Source organism: Dermacentor albipictus, chromosome 1, assembly GCF_038994185.2.
Source record: "Dermacentor albipictus isolate Rhodes 1998 colony chromosome 1, USDA_Dalb.pri_finalv2, whole genome shotgun sequence".
NCBI classification, from domain to species: Eukaryota; Metazoa; Arthropoda; class Arachnida; order Ixodida; family Ixodidae; genus Dermacentor; species Dermacentor albipictus.
Window position 1 is genome coordinate 178,115,236 of NC_091821.1, and position 20,081 is coordinate 178,135,316.

At 47.6% G+C, this 20,081-nt stretch overlaps 1 protein-coding gene across 5 annotated transcripts in view; it reads left to right on the plus strand.

Annotated features, from left to right (window-relative positions):
• LOC139052731 (guanidinobutyrase-like) overlaps positions 1 to 20,081 on the plus strand; it is a 95,702-nt gene that overhangs the window by 52,686 nt on the left and 22,935 nt on the right. For 2 of the 5 annotated variants that reach the window (XM_070529789.1, XM_070529783.1), the window contains exons 3-4: positions 7,062 to 7,145; positions 13,998 to 14,184. In XM_070529789.1, coding sequence (XP_070385890.1) covers positions 7,062 to 7,145; positions 13,998 to 14,184 — 271 coding nt within the window. Of the gene's footprint in view, positions 1 to 6,689; positions 6,973 to 7,061; positions 7,146 to 13,983; positions 14,185 to 20,081 lie in introns of those variants that run through there. The other 3 variants (XM_070529786.1, XM_070529793.1, XM_070529796.1) reach the window with 3 other exon arrangements.

Consider the following 20,081-nt stretch of genomic DNA (forward strand, 5'->3'; position numbering starts at 1 on the left):
GCAACCTCCTCGCACCCCACGCGTGAAGAGCGGAGTCATGACGTCACAGGCGAGTAAATGCTCGGAACAGCCGGTGCGGCGACACACCTCTCGCCTCCTCTACTCCGTGCGTACGTGCTGCTGTCATGCGAAGACCGAAGTCCAGGCGCCCGAAGAAGAAGCGGCTTATCAGGAAGAGCGCCATACTGCCAAGCGAGAAGCGATGCGTCGTCGCCGAGCTGATTTGGAACACCGCGCCGAAGCCGCGGCTGAGAAGAGGCGACACCGAGTCGAGGATCCTGAGTTTCAGTCCAGGGACGGCGAGAGTCGGCGCCTGAACGCTCGACTTCGCCGAGAAGGCGGTCCCGGCCTGCGACTGGTCGAAAACTTCCAGCGTCAATCCCGCCCAGACAACAACGTTGCCAAGGCTACCATAACCTCGCAAAACCTAGAAACGACTTAGCCAAGCCTACCAACAACTTAGCAAGACCTAGCGTAACCTGGCAAAACCTACAAACAACTTAGGCAAGCCACGTAATGGCTAGGTAATCACAAGCTCCACTGTTGACTCCAGCCTTGCACCACTAGTGCAAGCTGCATATGTTTTCTTTTTTTTTTGTAAGCACCGAGGAAGGCCATATTTATCTACATTATAGCTAACGCGGCGTCCCTCAGGGTGGTGTACTTAGCCCTGAGTTATTTAATCTAACCCTAACTGCTCTCATTGAGCACGTGCCAAGCACAGTCAGGCTATCAATGTTCGCAGATGACATCTGCATATGGACGTCTGCAGTACCGCGCCTGCAGTTGCGAGCGAGAATTCAGAGAGCTGCCACCCAAATTGTTATCTAGCTCTGTAATTGAGGCCTGGAAATTTCCTCCGAGAGATGCGCACTCGTGCCATATACGCGAAAACTCATGACAAACTACAGCGTAATAATAAATGGCCAAAGAATACCATACGTTCGATCTTACAAGTTTCTATATATAGGTGTCAGAAGCGACAGGGACTTGCCATGGAGCCCTCACTTATCATACGTGAAAAACAAGTGACAGGTATCTGCTACCTGTGCAAGTTTTACACTGGCAAGGCTTGGGGAATGTCGACAAGTGCATGCTATGCTACAACTATACAGGGTGCTTTTTCTCGGCTTTCTGCGGTACAGCTTGCCAGCAATAACCAACACAGGCAAAACGAATATACGCACAATACAAAGTGTTCAGGCTCAAGCGCTCCAGATCTGTCTAGGCTTACCTCATCATCATCATCATCAGCAGCAGCAGCAGCAGCAGCAGCAGCCTGATTACGCCCACTGCAGGGCAAAGGCCACTCCCATACTTCTCCAACTACCCAGTCATGTACTAATTGTGGTCATGTTGTCCCTGCAAACTACTTAACTTCATCCGCCCACCTAACTTTCTGCCACTCCCCGCTACGCTTCCCTTCCCCTAGAATCCATTCTGTAACCATTAATGACCATCGGTTATCTTCCCTTCTCATTACATGTTCTGCCCATGTCCATTTCTTTTTCTTGATTTCAACTATGATGTCATTTACTCGTGTTTGTTCCCTCACCCAATCTGCTCTTTTCTTATCCCTTAACGTTACAGCCATCATTCTTCTTTCCATTGCTCGTTGCGTCGTCCTCAATTTAAGTAGAACCCTTTTCGTAAGCCTCCAGGTTTCTGCCCCGTATGTGAGTGCTGGTAAGACACAGCTGTTATACACTTTTCTCTTGAGGGATAATGGCAACCTGCTGTTCATGATCTGAGAATGCCTGCCAAACGCACCCCAGCGCATTCTTATTCTTCTGATTATTTCAGTCTCATGATCCGGATCCGTGGTCACTACCTGTCCTAAGTAGATGTATTCCCCTACCACTTCCAGTGCCTCGCTACCTATCGTAAATTGCTGTTCTCTTCCGAGACTGTTAAACATTACTTTAGTTTTCTGCAGATTAATTTTTAGACCCACCCTTCTGCTTTGCCTCTCCAGCTCAGTGAGCATGCATTGCAATTGGTCCCCTGAGTTACTAAGCAAGGCAATATCATCAGTGAATAGCAAGTTACTAAGGTATTCTCCATTAACTCTTATCCTCAATTCTTCCCAATCCAGACCTCTGAATACCTTCTGTAAACACGCTGTGTCTAGCATTAGAGAGATCGTATCTCCCTGCCTGACGCCTTTCTTTATTGGGATTTTGTTGCTTTCTTTATGGAGGACTTCGGTGGCTGTGGAGCCACTATAGATATATTTCAGTATTTTTACATACGGCTCGTCTACACCCTCATTCTGCAATGCCTCCATGACTGCTGAGGTTTCGACTGAATCAAACGCTTTCTCGTAATCAATGAAAGCTATATATAAGGGTTGGTTATATTCCGCACATTTTTCTATCACCTGATTAATAGCGTGAGTATGGTCTATTGTTGAGTAGCCTTTACGGAATCCTGCCTGGTCCTTTGGTTGACAGAAGTCTAAGGTGTTCCTGATTCTATTTGCAATTACCTTAGTAAATACATTGTAGGCAACGGACAGTAAGCTGATCGGTCTATAATTTTTCAAGTCTTTGGCGTCCCCTTTCTTATGGATTAGGATTATGTTAGCGTTTTTCCAAGATTCCGGTACGCTCGAAGTCATGAAGCATTGCGTATACAGGGTGGCCAGTTTCTCTAGAACAATCTGCCCACCATTCTTCAACAAATCTGCTGTTACCTGATCCTCCCCAGCTGCCTTCCCCCTTTGCATAGCTCCCAAGGCTTTCTTTACTTCTTCCCGCGTTACCTGTGGGATTTCGAATTCCCCTAGACTATTCTCTCTTCCATTATCGTCGTGGGTGCCACTGGTACTGTATAAATCTCTATACAACTCCTCAGCCACTTGAACTATCTCATCCATATTGGTAATGATATTGCCGGCTTTGTCTAGCTCTTAACGCATACATCTGATTCTTGCCAATTCTTAATTTCTTATTCACTACTTTTAGGCTTCCTCCGTTCCTGAGAGCATGTTGAATTCTATCAATATGATACTTCCTTATGTCAGCTGTCGTACGCTTGTTGATTAACTTGGAAAGTTCTGCCAGTTCTTTTCTAGCTGTAGGGTTAGATGCTTTCATACATTGGCGTTTCTTGATCAGATATTTCGTCTCCTGCGATAGCTTACTGGTATCCTGTCTAACGGAGTTACCACCGACTTCTATTGCACACTCCTTAATGATGCCCATAAGATTGTCGTTCATTGCTTCAACACTAAGGTCCTCTTCCTGAGTTAAAGCCGAATACCTGTTCTGTAGCTTCCACTTCCACGTCCACTTTCGCCTGTCCCGCTTGCGGAAGAAGGTATTCATTATCCGCATATTATTCTGTTCCGCAAACTCTACTAATAACTCTCCCCTGCTGTTCCTAGTGCATATGCCATATTCCCCCACTGCCTTGTCTCCAGCCTGCTTCTTGCCTACCTTGGCATTGAAGTCGCCCATCAGTATAATGTGTTTTGTTTTGACTTTACCCATCGCCGATTCCACGTCTTTATAGAAGCTTTCGACTTCCTGATCATCATGACTGGATGTAGGGGCGTAGACCTGTACAACCTTCATTTTGTACCTCTTATTAATTAAGTTTCACAACAAGACCTGCCACCCTTTTGTTAATGCTATAGAATTCCTGTATGTTACCAGCTATATTCCTATTAATCAGGAATCCGACTCCTAGTTCTCGTCTCTCCGCTAAGCCCTGGTAGCACAGGACGTGCCCACTTTTAAGCACTGTATATGCTTCTTTTGGCCTCCTAACTTAACTGAGCCCTATTATATCCCATTTACTGCCCTCTAATTCCTCCAATAGCACTGCTAGACTCGCCTCACTAGACAACGTTCTAGCGTTAAACGTTGCCAGGTTCATATTCCAAAGGCCTACCTCAGAGGGCATCAACAGTGGCGACTATAGCAGTCGCTAGAGACCACCTTGTCAAAACCCACATTTAAATTGAAGCGCTGAAGACCCATATAAGCCATCTTGCCAGAACTCCTCGCCACCACCTAGCCTCTCTACCAGCGGACAGACCACGCACCTCTTTCAGTCAAACGATAACCACACAGGGTGAATCATTGCCAGCTTGTTTGCCTCCTGCTGCGTGACCTTCGATTCCTCCATGGTGCTTCGCTCAGCCAAAAATCAACCTGACAATACCTAGCATCACGAAAAAAGCTGATCTATCATCACCAGCCCTTAAACAGATCGCGTTACTATACTTTTGTACGAGAACTACCGTGACTCTACGCATATCTACACTGATGGATATGTCCTGAAAAACAGCTCCGCTGCGGCAATCGTGATACCAGCGAAAGTTGCAACCATCAAATTTAAGACGACTCACACGACATCACCGATGGCAGCAGAGCTCGCAGCGCTCCTTACCGCCCTTCGTTACATCGGTGATGAACACCACACAAGTGGACAATCTTCTGCGATTCAAAGGCGGCACTGCAGTCTCTACTGTCACCTTTACGACGCGGACCGCACGAACACCTAGTATTTCAGATTACAGAGACGATGCACCATGTAAGTGATGCAGGCCATGAAATAACTTTCGAATGGCTTCCAAGTCACAGCGGGATTATCGGCAATGAATGGGCCGATCAAGCTGCCCGTTCAGTCCATACCGAGGACCACCGCGTACCAATACCACTTTCTAGAACTGACGCAGCACGGAAGCTCCGCCTGCTTGCTCGCCAGTTCATCACGTCGGAATAGAATGAGCCACATTTCAGGAATTCCCGACTATACTCATTTGATCCAACATTAAGCCTTCGAGTCCCATCAGAGCTTCGTCATGGAGACGCCACGCTTTTGTGTCGACTGTGGTTGGGCGTTGCTCTTACCAAACCCTATGCGTTCCGCATAGAGATGGCCGACACCGCAAACTGTGACCACAGCGGCCGTGAAGAATCGATTGGCCATATTTTGTGCGACTGCCCACAGTATAGTCCAGAGAGGGAATCCCTTCGCGACGAACTTTAACTTTTGATGTTGTCGAGTATTCACTTGTTCGAACACTGTAAGCTATATGAAACAACAGTTAAATTATGTGGTTTTACGTGCCAAAACCCCTTTCTGATTATGAGGCACGCCGTAGTGGAGGACGCCGGAAATTGCGACCACCTGGGGTTCTTTAACGTGCACCTAAATCTTAGTACACGGGTGTTTTCGTATTTCGCGCCCATCGAAATGCGGCGGCGGCCGCGGCCGGGATTCGATCCCGCCACCTCGTGCTTAGCAGCCCAACAACATAGCCTTTAAGCAACCGCGGCGGGTACTTCGAAGAGTGAAAAGCTTCCCTTTGAATTATCATAAATTGTTTATTTCCTGATTTTGTTTATTTTTTTTCTCTTGAGTAGCTACACATAGCAGGTTTCTTTTCCATTGCCGCTACCCATGAGATTGTCTCGGCCTCTCTGACGTTGCGTTAGAAGTACTTTGTTGCCATATTAGTATAACGATCGCGTACTTGCTGGTAAGCTTCCTAGTTCTTTTCCTCCACTATGAATCAGTGTTTTTCTTGTACAAATACCTGACCACTCTCCCAGCCCATATACTTTCTTCCATATTCCTCAGTCGTTCTTCATGCCTTCGCCGCATGCAGCGCCTGCTAGTTGAAAGGGCAAACACCACCGATGCCTCCGTTATTCGTAAGCTCTTGCAATGGAGCTGTTATACGTTAGGTTCTGGAGGTTTGTGCAGCTTGTGTGCGTAGGCAAAAAAGATGGCGGCTACCCCGGAGCTAAAAGCGCTAAAGCATACAGCAAAAGCGTATCGCCGGGTGGGCCCCAGCTGCGTTTATTCGCGGGAAGTGTCAAAACATATAGTGATAAAAAAAATATCGTATTAAAGAAGCAAAAGTGGAATAGACGCTGTTTAGTATATGGATTGCGTTTTGACGTCACGGACTCTATAGGCAGACCACGTAACCTTATCTTAGTTCCCTTCCACCCGTGCAATGGGTAGGCCGCGAGCGGTGATGGCTGCGGAAGAACAGCACGCCTACGAAGAACACTGTCGTGAACAGAAGGGGGAACGTGCGAGGCAACGGCGGGCGACACGTAATACGGACAAAGATCGTGCCGCAAACGCCAAGTGTATGCACCTTCGGTTGGATCAGCCCTCCCGTCTCCACTCCCATCGTAATTGTGGGTGATTTCAACATAGACGTGTCTCGGCCAGACGGAAAGTGATTCGTGACGTTTCTCTTGGAAAGGTTCGGCATTCATTCAATTTTACACAAACATCAGTGTGCCCTCGACGCGTCATCGGTCGTGTATAGACCTCATTTTGGCCAAGAACGTTTCCAGTGGCGCCACAGAACCACTGGCCGTATATCCTAACGGCCATAAAGCGATAGTCACCTTGGTGACCATATAATAAATACAAAAAAGCAAACAAAAGACGGTTAAAAATCAAGAAAAGCATTGGCTATGCAATTTAATCAAACGACAAAAGAACGGTGAAAAAAACGAAATTTATTGCAGTATGTGTCTTTTATTTTCAATCAACATACTTATTATCCACATATTTATCAGCATATATACAACTCCACTGGTCATGTACCTACACAGAGTGGAATGGCTCTGAATTTTTCTCAGCTGGCCGCTTGCACGGCAACGTTCGTCTGATACTCGCCACCGCAGGGGATCTTGGCATCAGCAAGATTGCAGAATTAGCGGATGAAATCATGCAAATTCCAACGTTTCCCATATAAGCCGTCAACGCACAAGCCAGTGAACCGGTAGCCGAGCTAAGCGCAGAAGTGTCAGAAGTGTCCCGCCTTGCTGACGGCGTGGCAAATCGGCAAACCCGTCCCCATCGAGCAGCACATCGGACGACCGTCGTCGCCGCCGTCCCGGTCCATCACGATATGTTGGTACCATCGTCGCTTCCCTGACGATGGCCGTGACTGCGTTCCCCCGTGCTCTTGGGCGGTATAGCACAGCGGCTGTAAGTGCCTCAGCCCCTCCTGCGAGCCGCCCATTTTTATACTTTGTTACCGCCCGGGGTAACTGGCGCTCGTTTCCTTGTTGGCGCAGGTGGCGATGTTAGCGTCCTACCGGCCACACCCACCAACGTCCACCGACTTCACCACTCCAGGCTGTCAACAACAGCTGCATACGGTAAGAGGTGATTGGAAACTGTGCGGGGACTACCGAGCGCTCAACCAGGTAATCGTGCCTGACCGTTATATCAGGCACGGCAGGTTTACACGGCGCAACAATTTTCTCCAAGATCGACCTCATCCTCGCTACCATCAGATTACTGTGGCACCAGCAGCTATTACGAAGACCGCAATCGTGACACCTTTCGGGCTGTACGGCCGCCGTCCGGCCTCCAGAACGCCGCGCCGACGTTTCAACGCTTTATAAACGAAGTGCTCCGCGGTCTGCACTTCTGCCATGCGTGCCTCGACGACCTTTTTGTCCCGAGCAGCATGCCACAGGAATATCGCGATCCCCTCGTGCTTATCTTCGAGCGTTTAGACTACCACGGGCTCGTCATCAATGCTGCGAAGTGCGAATTTGGCGTGTCGACCCTGCCTTTCCTGGGGCATAGAATCGTACCACTAACAACTAAGATTCGGGCCATCAGAGATTTTCCACAGCTATCCACGTGACACCAACTGCGAGAATTACTCGGCTTAGTGACGTCTTACCGACGTTTCAAACCGCACAGTGCGCACATCTTGCAGCATTTGCACGACCTAATGGTCTGATTTTTGAAGCCAGCGGAGCTGACGTGGACAAATGAGTCACTGTCTGCTTTCCAGAGGATCAAGGACGCGCTCAGTCGAGCTACGCTCTTGGTCTACCCGAAAATGAACTCGCGCTTTTGCCTTGCGGTCGCACGACTCCGCTGTGAGGGCGCGCTACAGCAGTGCCGTGAACGAGATTTGCAACCCATTGCGTTCTACGCCCGCAAGCTAACATCGTACAGAACAGCGCTACAGCAAGTTTGGCCGGGAGCTCTTGGCCGCCTATCAAGCCGTTCGTCATTTTCGCCATTTCTTCGAAGGAGCCAACTTCTACATCATCGCTGATCACAAACCTCTCATGTTTGCTCTTCGATCACTTAAGTCGGACGGAAGCGCGCACACAGCCAGAGAACAGCGCCAAATGTCGTACATATATCAGAGTTTACCACAAGTATGCGCCACACTGCGGCTCCAGCATCGTTGACGCCGATGCACTTTCGCGATCCGTTGTCATGACACTCCAGACGTCTCATTGTGACAGTGTAGACTTCACGGCCTTTTCCCGGACCACGGAGGGTAAAGCCTTTACCACAACGATAAAGCCCAAATAAACGAGAGTTTTGCGTTGGCTCTTAAAATTAACTGTTAGGATTTAACGTCCCGAAACTGCACAAGGGACGTCATAACGAAGAGCTCCGGACTAATTTTGAGCACCTGAGGTTCTTTCACGTGCATGCACCTAATCTAAGTACACGAATGTTTTTTTTAGTGTTTCGCCGCCGTCGAAATGCTGCCGCCATGGCCGGGAACCGAAAACGCGCGTTCAGGTTATACGCGCCGGGTATTCAGCATTCAGCTCCTCTTTCAGGACACACCTGCCCGTTTGCAATTCCCTTCAACGCTGCTTTTTTTTTTTTTCAGTGGCTCCATGTGCGACTCACAATGCTATGACAGACTTCTTTCGGGGCGGTTTCTTTTATGACAGTCAACGACCTCATGGCATTGCATCAGCCTATGTCAGTATAGCCCTTTTCCTCAATGAAACAGATGTTACACACGGAGGCATCTTTGACGCATAATTTCTCTGGGTACACAACTGTATACATCCACTGAAGAAAACAGCGCTAAAAACACCGACGAGACGGGAAGAAGACAGGACGAACGCTGTCCAACACACATGTCCAAGGGGCTCTTTCGCGGGCTCGGCGGGATTTCAAACTAACGACCATTACATTACGTCGTCTTGTAAGAAGGTTTTTGAGCTTACTTTGTTCGATTTAGTAACCACTTGTCATCCGCGATTGTAAACCTCTACGTGTACGCTAACGACGCGTACTTGCGCGTGGGCCTCTTCGGTGACGCGTCTCAAGGTCTGTGCAAAGCTCTGGCCGGCCTTGACGTCTCCGTACCTCAGTGCATCGACACAAAAGTGTGCGTTAGTGGAATTTACACGCAAGCCGATGGCGTGGTATTCTGTTTGGATCCATGGCCAAACTGTTCCATTAGAAACACTCGCTGTGTTTATTTTTTTTTATTTTTTGACGTCATCGATGGAAGTCTTTCTTGAAACTCGTGTTACGCTCTGCAGCTGCATTTAGCCCTGACCCGCGAGCCGAGCCAGCCGAGTAAACAACTGCGCGAGCCGAGCGAACAAGTCTCCGGATCTGCGTGAATAAATATTTCTGCGAAATCGGTCGTTCGTTGACCCAAGTGTAGCGCAGTATGTCCTGAGGGTACCAATGAATACACATGTGTCTGAAGACGCCAGAATAGGTTAATGCGTCTAAGTGTGTCTCGACATGTCATGCACCTTAATTTAATCCTGGGTTTTACGTGCAAGAAACAAGATACGATTATGAGCACGTCGTAGTGGGGGTGCCCGGGTCAATTTTAACTACCTGGGGTTCTTTAACACGCACCCAATGCGTGGTACACGGGCGTTTTGCATTTCGCCCCCCATCGAAATGCGGCCGCCGTTGTCAGAATTGGAACCCGCGTCCTCGGGCTTAGCAGTGATACGATCCCGGCCGGGTGAGGTAGGTCTTCACCGCAAGAATCAGGGAACGACGACGAAGCTGGGCATCGTGAGGATGAAAAAAAAGTAGAAAAGAATCTATTCACTTCATTGGTACAAGGTTGTGACTGCTACCCGAGTCTCGAGCGGTTCTGATTAACACGGGAATCAGAACGGCCTTAAATAACCCCTTGCGGTCTTGTGATCGTCGACGTCTTCTTGGGGAGCCTGTGGATGTATTAGTGGTTTCGTCAGGTTCTGCCGTCGACGAGCTCGTGCCTTTCGATTTTTCTTCCCTTCGTCCTTCTCTTTGTGTCTGCTCGGGGAATAAAGGCGCGACGCTTTTTCCGGCAAGAGGGCAATTATGTCGACATGGGGACGCCCGCTTGAACGCATCTCACACTTGACAGGTCGATGTCCAGGCCTATCGTAACAGCCTTTTCTGGGACGAGGCAAATCATCTTGTCATGGGAACGTACGCCTGAATGTCTCTCACACTTGACAGGTCGATCATAACAGCAGCGCAACGTCAAAGCCAGTGTACGCCACCTCGGTGAGTCATGCACATTACGACTCGGCTACGTTCTTTCTAAGCGACTCATGCTAGGGTAGGTCAATGCGATTAGAATATTGTTTCGTAACATAAAGAGAGGATAGACTAGGACGAAGGAAAATAGTTACCTTATGTACAATGTGTTAATAAATAAATAAATAAATAAATGTGACTATGTCAACATGAAAAACCATAGTTTGCTTGTACTGTCACTTCGGCGAAGTGTACTTCTGGAATTGGGAATAAGCAATTCTTAGCATGAAAGCAGGGTTGGCAGAAAATACGCAGGAACAATAGGCAGCTGGCAATGCCACCTTGAAAGATCCGCACCAACCGTCCCCTTGAGCTCATACTTTTTTTTGCATTGTCTGCTCAGGGCTAGTAATTGTTCGTAGCTAGAAAAAAAATATGTAGATACATTGTTTTCGAATGTAACCAAAGACACAACGTAGTGCTTATTGTATACCACGACTGCAGAAAAATAGCCCTGAAACTAGCACTTACGTAACATAAAATTCGTGACGTCACATTTGCCTCATTAATGCAGTGGTTCAGTCACGAAATCCAGTGAGTGAAGTTCGGGGCTCATTTTTCCATCTTATAATGTTTCCCCCAAAACAAACACCCGCCGTGGTTGCTTAGTGGCTACGCTGCCGGGCTGCTAAGCACGAGGTCGCGGGATCGAATCCCGGCCACCGAGGCCGCATATCGATGGGGGCGAAATGTGAGAACACCCGTTTACTTGGATTTAGGAGGAGGAGTAGATTTTAATGAAGAGAGGAGAGGTCGGACCTGGATAGCGCGTCTCTAGCCTGCTACTTACTTAGATTTAGGCGCACGTTAAGGAACCCCGGGTGGTCTAAATTTCCGGAGTCCACCACGTACTACGGCGTGCCTCATAACCAGATCATGGTTCTGGCACGTAAAACCCCATAATTTAAAATTTTTAACCAATGCAAACGTTGTTTCCAACAAATATTTTTTAGGTGTTCTTTAAACAATGCAAGTTCAGTATTTTTGTTTTCTTTGTGCCATCCCAGCGCTATCTTCACATTTAAAAGGCAGAGAAAACAGCGGTAGTCAACGGCGCAGATTGTCCCCCACAGGGAACGAGTCGAAAATGTGATCAGCAACGTGGTAGCGAGATAAATACATGGTAAGGCAAAACATGTGGGATGTTACGCAATCTGAACAGCAACGCAGACATGTTTCATAATGAGTGTTCTCTGTGTACTTCTGGAGAGTAACTCGGAACGCACGCAAGCTACACTATGTTTATTAAGGCTGACGTTTCTTTGCCCACCCCGATGCTTCATCTCTTGTCGGAAAGAAATTGCTTCCTTATCTAGCACGGTCGGGCTAGCACTCAGTGGGCAAAGTTCGCAGCCATATCACAAGCTACGATTGCTTCAAATAATGGACAGAATGGCGTAAGTGGCTGTCATGAATTTCACATGAAAAAGTTTATCGCGAGAACTCTGCGTCGTGGGCGTCTGGAGCGTTTGACGAAGACATATAGACCACGTGTTGCTGGACTGCCCCCCACAAACTTAGGGCGCTGGGCAACCATGCACTGTCACTTGAAACGATACTTGAACTGTGGCCAATTAATGGCCTCAAATAATAGCTTTCATTGCAATGAAATACATTGTTGATTAGTACCGATGTGTGCTCAAAGTATTAGGGACGATGTGACGTACAGCGACTCGCGTTTGTTGTTGTTTCATCTTTTTCAGCCTCCTTTATGTTAGAGCTGCGCGTGCTAAACTGCCCTTTCTATTATTCTTTATTAACTAATTTATTGTTAAGCGAATTTATATTTTTGCTATAAGCGAAATGCAGTACCCCGGGGCTTCCAATTTCTTCAGTTGGAGCCCATTTATTCTACACGTACGTACCTACATAGCTTAAACGAAACACTGCCGAGTGAATCTTTCAAAAGCATATCTGTGCAAATCGCGAACCGCATAAGTCTCCACACGTGGCAGTACTCGTATGACCCGCACTGTCGTTCCCTCTCAGATGACGTTGAGATATCCAGGCGCGTTTATCACTAGACATGCATACTTTGGAGGGAAAAACATTTCACTCAAAGGGGTTGCTGGCTGTAACGTGAAGCAGCAAGGGGGTGAAATCACTTGCACGCCCTAGAAGCCTACGGCACAGTCGTTGCAGAGAGGACACGAGATTTCGCTGCATTAGCGATCCCCTAGACTGTTAAATTCTGGGGTTTTGCGTGCCAAAACCACGATCTGCTAATGAGGCAGGCCGGGGTGGGGGCTCCGAGTTAATTTTGACCATCTGGGGTTCTTTAACGCACCTCCTCAACTACCAACTGTGTGGCAAGATTTATCCCGTCCGGTGAAGCACTCAAATTTCCCGCACAATCCGCATCGCATGCAGCGAGCAAAGTGGACGGCGAAGCTGTCTATACTGATAGGCCTTTCAAAGACTGACCCTTTCGCGCCTTCTTTCTGCAAATCAACTAGGAAATTAATGACGTTGTGCAGCCACCACTTCCACACTTTCTCACATGGCAGACTGGAATCTATTTTGGAACTATTTCGATTAAATTATAGTAAATAATTGCTTTCCATTGAAAGCAATAATTAACGTAGTGAGTTCTTCCCCATCTTACGAGGATATTACACGTTCGTTTAGTAATATCCTTCGTTCCTTCGTTCGTTTAGTAATATCCTTCGTAGTAATATCCATCGCAAACAAAGGACATTTATTTCGAAATTTTGCAAGCCGACTGCTGTGCCCACATTTCAGCCGCAACAACGAATAATATTAATAAAAGAAAAACCTCGGTGCGTAAATTACACTTCTGCCACTATTCGAGATTTGCGCCTCCGGAATGTGCTTTGCATGCATTATTCTTCTTTCTTTTTTCGTTTCTTCTACAATAACGACTATATTAGAGATAGACATAAATATCTAATCCCTCTATTATTCATTATTTAGAACGGAAAATTCTGCTTCAGAGATGTGTTTTAATTGTTTTTTTAGCATAAAGGAAAGGCACCAGTGTTCTCCTTTAACTCATGCAGCACTTTCATGAATGTGATAGATCACTCAGTAGAACGTGCGCCAGGTTCTTTCATGTGGCTACGCCGTCTACGCCATCTCGTTGGCTGAATACTGATGGTGCCACTGAAGTCGCTGAAATACTCTCTCTCTCTCTCTCTGCTTCAAACTTCCGCAGCAGCGACAGAGAACGCGCTGCTAAGAAAAAAGATAACATCGGAGGACGTGAAGCCAATACCGTGAGTCCAGTGCAGTCTAGCTACAGCCCCAAATTGTTGTTTCATATGCAACAACAGACGATTGCCTTAGGAATGCCAGCACCAGCCCTCAGCCTGTGCCGCACAGGAGGACGCGTGCACTGTGCTTATCGTGTCTCCTAAACAGAGTTAGCTTATCGACGTGCGTTATCAGAGCCCTGACGAGCTCGAGCACGGTCTCCGCGGTATGTAGCGTGCATTATATTGCACCGCGTCCAAACATGCGCGTCCAACATTCCGCCCCGCCGCCCTAAGCGGGCGCCTGTCCAGCTGGTGGTTAGACGCCGTCGCTTGGCGGCGTGCGACGCAGGCGACGAGGGCGAGGAGCGGCATCACGCCAGGCGCCGTTTACGTTGCCGCTCGCACGCCCAGGCAACGCACACGAGCGTTGCGCGGCGCTCTGACGCAGGTTTGGCGATGCAGCAACAACAGCCGGTGAAACGCGCGATGCGGGCCCTGCTCCTGGTTCGGCGGCTGGCCGGTCACCTGCGAGACAGGCCGGGGCGACGCCACGGGTCCAGCCTGAACCAGCCGCTGTCGGGCAACGACTGCCCGCGACCAGGCGGCATAGCCACCTTCATGCGCCTCCCGTACGCGGCCTCGGCGCACGGTGAGTGAGGGCGGCTCCCCTTTCCGGCCGGAAAACAACCGGAGCCGCGAAATGCGCGCCCTTCGTCCGCACGCGCAGCTGCCTACTGATACGCCGCCTTGCCCGTTGTTTTTTTTTTCTTACCCGCCACTTCGTTACACGATTGCTTACGTGACAGTTCCTTGGGACATGCATGCGCTGAGAAGCGCGGTATTTCTTCAGGAAGGAGAATGTTATTGAGAGTATGCCCACCTCGAGACTAGAAAAGGAGATGGAACTCAGATTTTGTTCTAATACCGCTGCGACGTTGTTTAATCGCGTACGTTTTTGTTTACTGCGTAAGTAGAAAAAACAATGCATGAGTGATACATACATACATACATACATACATACATACATACATACATACATACATACATACATACATACATACATACATACATACATACATACATACATACATACATACATACATACATACATACATACATACATACATACATACATACATACATACATACATACATACATACATACATACATACATACATACATACATACACTTCAATGATTAAAACTACAAGTAGGAGCATCTGGTTAGTGCATTTAATTACGGCTTTTCTCGTTGAATTTTTCTCCTAATTTCTTACAATTTGCGAACTTTCCCCATAAGACCGCAATTCACCCGTGCCTTTCTACTGTTACCATCTGATGACGGGTGTGGAATATGGCGCGTGATATGCGCACGACTTGCGGAAAGCGAAGTGCGTGAAAATTGCACGTGGCTAACGTATCTAGAGCACAGGTTTTAAACAAAGGCTACAAGCGTTTTGTCCGCTACGTAGAACTGGAATAGCAGCAGTATATGTATCGCAAAACTCTGTAAAGCAGACAAGGCAAGACCACCTGCGGGAAGTTTGGGCACACGCTGTTTCCGACAAGCTAAAGTACGTGCGCATATCATTCCAACTGCAGAGTATGCGTACTTGTAGCGTAAAGCGTAACTACTAAAAAAATTACGAGAGAAGATGAGGAAAGCGCGACATTGCCACATGTGTGTGTACTTTTCTCATATGCCTTTCTGAAAGCTTGCCTCCGTGCTTCGTTGAAACAGACGTCATACAAAAGAATCAAATAAAATGAATAGATATAAAAAGATCCCCTGATTTCCATCAGAAAGTGCTGAAAAAAGACGACGAAATGGAAATCATTATAGGTGCCGACACCATCCGGCGTTGAGTTCTCCTACATACTGTGTATTTCAATTTGAACAAAGAAATAATCCAAAGAGCAGAGACTGGTGTACTGTTTCCCTCTTTCAGAAAAAAATCAAGAACATAAAGATCACCGCCCAAGCACTCCGTACAGATGGTTAAATAGCGAAGCTGAAACGTGCAGCCCCGGTGTTTATCACTGGGTTAATCGCGACGGTTCATTAAAGGACTGCTTGGTAGGCTGCCAGATCCAGTACGCAGCTGCTGCTTGCGCTCGGCTGCACGAGCCTGTTCTTGTGCCAGGACTGCAGCATCGGCACGGCGTAGAGGAGCTCGTTCCCAGTTCTGCTCGCGGTGTTGCTGATCAAAAGCTGCCTGCTCCTCAGGAGTGCGTATGATGCAAGGAACCATTTCGGAGCCAGAGAGAAACTGCTGTGCTCGCGCTCGGATGCGACGGAGAGCAACGACGTCACTACTGGCGCAGCTAATCCAACACCACCTAGACAGCACAGCACTCTAAAAAAAGTTTACACCCTTTGGGGTGTGTATGTGCCACACAACAACAATCGTAATCTGCCTTGGTTACGGTTCCTTTCTGGAAAACGCCGCGCCCTCTACTTTCCTGTCGGCATTGCTATATGTCATGCTGATAACGCGCATGCCGTTCGTTACTGGGAAGTACCAGGCTCGCAGCGTTAAAGAAAGGAAATGCGGACCAGACAGATGACGTTTATTGTTGTTTGGCAAGATACGACTCAAAGGATGTAAACTTTTCTTAGAGTGAAGGCCATGACATCATGTTACCTGGTCCGACTGCCATAGAATGTAATGTGGATGCTCCCGAGTAGGCAACATGTTTGACCTCACCGCCTTCATCACGCCAGCTTTTTCAATGGAAATTTCGGGCCAGGTAGCGGGACGCCATGGATCGGAGTAAACAAGCCTTGTGCTGTTTAGGTGGCGTTGGCTAATCGCACGCATCTCTCTCCTTTCTCTCTTTTTTTCACGCATGCGCATGAGGGAGTGCCGAATCAGTTTTCGGCGTACAGGCGACTGACAGACGGACGGACGGATGTACGAATCGGCTAGCCATATATACAGCTTCACTGTACAAAGCATTATGCGGCAATCAGGATGCGATGCAGACAACTAGCTATACTGTGCAAGATGTTCACTGAGGTTTTTTTTTCAGAAATATTTGTTATAAGAACTTCCTGAGCTGCATCCGCGGCGCTATCGCCGTGTTGTCCTAGAAACTCCGTGACGTCAGTTCCCAAACCCTATTTCCTATTCAAGCATAATCTTAATTTGAGAGAGTTGGTAAGTCATATACTTGAGGCGCAAAGAAAGACGCCGACAAACAACACATACGACGCCCGTCCTGTGGTATGTGTTCTGGGGCCCTATTATTGTATTGCAATATGTTTTCATTCCAAACTCCTGACCTCAAATTTGCGTAACCACCGACGCAAGCATCGGGCGCTGACCCGCAGCGTTGCATGAACAGCCCAATCAAAAGCTCACTTCGTTTATAGGCGATCACCTTTGTCTGCTTTCAAAACGAATAACACTGACTACATTAGCGGTTTTTCTTATTTACTTGGCTCACAAGAGGCGAGGAGCACGCTCAAGTGGAGAGAGATGGGGCCGAGCCAGCGCACTGAAAATAGATAACCGGATGAAGAGGGAGGTGCCGGCGTCTGCGATTGGTCCGCTTTCCCTTACTTAGCTTAAGGTGGCTTGTCTAACATTGCGGCGGCGTGCAACGGACAGTTAAAAATACCGCTAAAACGGATGCTCAGCAGAGTTGTCAGAGCAATGTAGTATACGTGCCGAAAGGGCTCGATACGTTATACGGCCGCGCAAAAAGTTTTGTCAGACAGTTTTAGTTTAGCATTTGCAACCAAATGGAAATGCATTGCGTACGTAAAGAAATAGCGTTGTCATCACTGCGCATGCTCTCAACGTTATTGGGTTTCTGCGGTTTACGTCCGCTACGATAACGTTTGTTATTTGGCGAGTTTAATGTTCGAATATTTACGTACGTTAAAAAATAGCGTTGTCGAACATGGCGGCACCCATGGCTCCCGCTTCAGCGTGAATTTTTGTGATGGCTGCGCTCTGACTCGCGTTGATGGCCAGTAACTATTGAAATGAGCTTTCGCCTTCTCTAAACTCACCTGAAACGTTAGTTATGAGCGCATAGCACATTATTTCTGAAATCGTTCAGCGATTCCGGCGCCCGTAGGCCTAACGAGACGCGTCGGCATAGCTATAACAGGATGGTAGCTAATGGATTGTCTTGACTTAAATACCCCCGAAGGTTACGCGGAGCAAAACGTCATTGCTACACAGGATTCGACTGGGCGTTGCTTTCACCCGATGCTACCCGCACCTCATCGGCCAATCTAACAGCCCTGATTGTGAAAAAGCCTGAAAAGCCTGAAACACTGAAACATAATGTGCGATTGCCCAGCATATATGCTGGAGCGAAGGACGTTAGAAAGTTTCCTAGCCAGCGTTGGCAGGCAGCCACTGTCGGAGGAAGATATCCTCGGCCCATGGCCTGACACTGAAACTTCAATGCGTGCAACTAAAGTGTTGTTGAAGTTTCTGCAGGACACCAAGCTCGACGAGCGGTTCTAGCAACGCAACTGTCTCATATACATAAGCACCCACCACTTTTCTTATCATCATCATCCATCCAAGTACTTTCACTCCCCTTCCCTCTTCCCCAGTGCAGAGTAGCAGACTAAAGCGCACTAGCTCAGGTCGACCTCTCTGTCATTCGTATCAATAAATTCTATTCTATATTGAAAGGACACGCACCATAACGTACCACAAAGGTGATTACGTTTAAGGTACGTAAGGCGACAAACGCTATTCTAAAACTGTCTATTGTACGCAAATAAACCCATGCTCTCCGGCAGGTACGAGTAGCCAGTGCCTGAGCGATCGGTCGCAGCCATGTTTTATTGAATTTATTGAATTATTTATTTTCGAAGAACTTCCTGCTTAAATACACACAGATCTGCGCGATCTAGTCAAACAGAGCATGCCTATATATAGCGCATATAACTCTTGAGATCGTGTTCTTGACAATGCATGGCCAAATGCGTACCAGGGCGACCTTTCAGACTAGATAAGTGTTCCGTTAGTCTTAGATTGCTCACCGTGTCTTAGTAGCACCGAAATTTTGTATAGGCATAGGAATCAAACCGCGACAGAAATTGTGGAAGCGCACTGGATTGAAAAACAAAAGGGAAAATGCATCAGTCATCCTTCTGTTTCATTGCTGGATAAAGAAAATTCGAGGTTGGCTTCACATCTATAACGTATTTTCATCGTAAGTGCTTGTAACATGCGCCTTGATGTTTTTATGTTGACCGGGTGGCTTTGGTCCGCGGCATTTTGTCTCAAGAGTTATATGCGCTATAGGCGTGCTCTGTTTGACGAGACCGCGCAGATCTGTGGCTATTTAAGCATGAAGTTCTTCAAAAATAAAACCTGTTGTTAGAAAGCGCTCGTCCTTGTGTTGCTCCTCTTCTTTGTCCCTGTTTGCTTGCGCACAAAAAGTTTTTAAATAATGAATCTGTTCCAACTAGGCCGACTCGCTGTTGCCTTTTTTTTTTATTATTATTGAAGGGTGCCATGGACGAGGTTGGGCCTGCATGTTTAGACTGCTCTACCTTTAGGACCGGCCCATGTTTTTTGCTGCACTCTTTTCTGGATCGGGGCACATTTTTGTTTACATAGATAGCCGGAAAGAAAACTGATCTAACAATGCAAAGAATGCTTTTCGCATTAAAGGCCTCACGCGGGGCACACGTCGCGCAACAAAATTCTGCGCACAGCCGGCCTGCGGGTGTTTACCACGCTTATCTTGAAAGAATTGTTGCCTAATCTGTGTCGTACTATGTCTCGCGTTCGCCAGGGCACGTGTCCTTTACCTGCCTGGACCGTCCGCGCCGGTAAAAAAAAAACGAGGAGAACCAGCAACGACGTAAAAGAATTTTACGACACTGTTAAGACAGCGAAAATGCAACGTGTTACCCTTTCCTTGCGACGTGAAATTTTCCCGGGTACAACTCTAATGATGGACGTTCAAGGCAGCGCACTGCTGAAGAGCTAGCGCTGTGTACTCAAGGCACTAGACAAGCCTCACAGGCGCAGCTCATACACGTAAGTCCATTACAGTATATAGCCGCATTTCTCACTGAATATGCAAAAGCATTTATATAGCTTTCACCAGTGAATGTATCGTGTGCGTACTTAATGTTACGTTGAAATGGGTATTCTTTCTATAGTCCACCGTGTTATCAGCACATAGATGCAACAAAACGCCACTATAGCAAACCAGTTAGCAAATCCAGGTTGTCTTCAGAAACATTGTTTCACTCAAAAAAATATTTTAGCGCTATTCGAAATAATAAACCCATCAGCAAAGGGCATTAACATAAATACCCCAAATTAACCGGTGTTGTTGTGATCGGCCGTTGACCCCGCGACAACCACCGGTCACGGATACCGCGATTATGGGGAACGGGCCGACGGCCTCGTCAAAATTGTTATCAAATGGGATCATTTATGGCCCCCAGTGGAGTACCTCTATCAGGAGAGGTTTGGGCAATGCGCCTTTTCTTTTTCTTTTTTTTTTCACAGCGTGACGGCGCATGCGCCCTGCCCCAGCGGATTAGTCGCGAA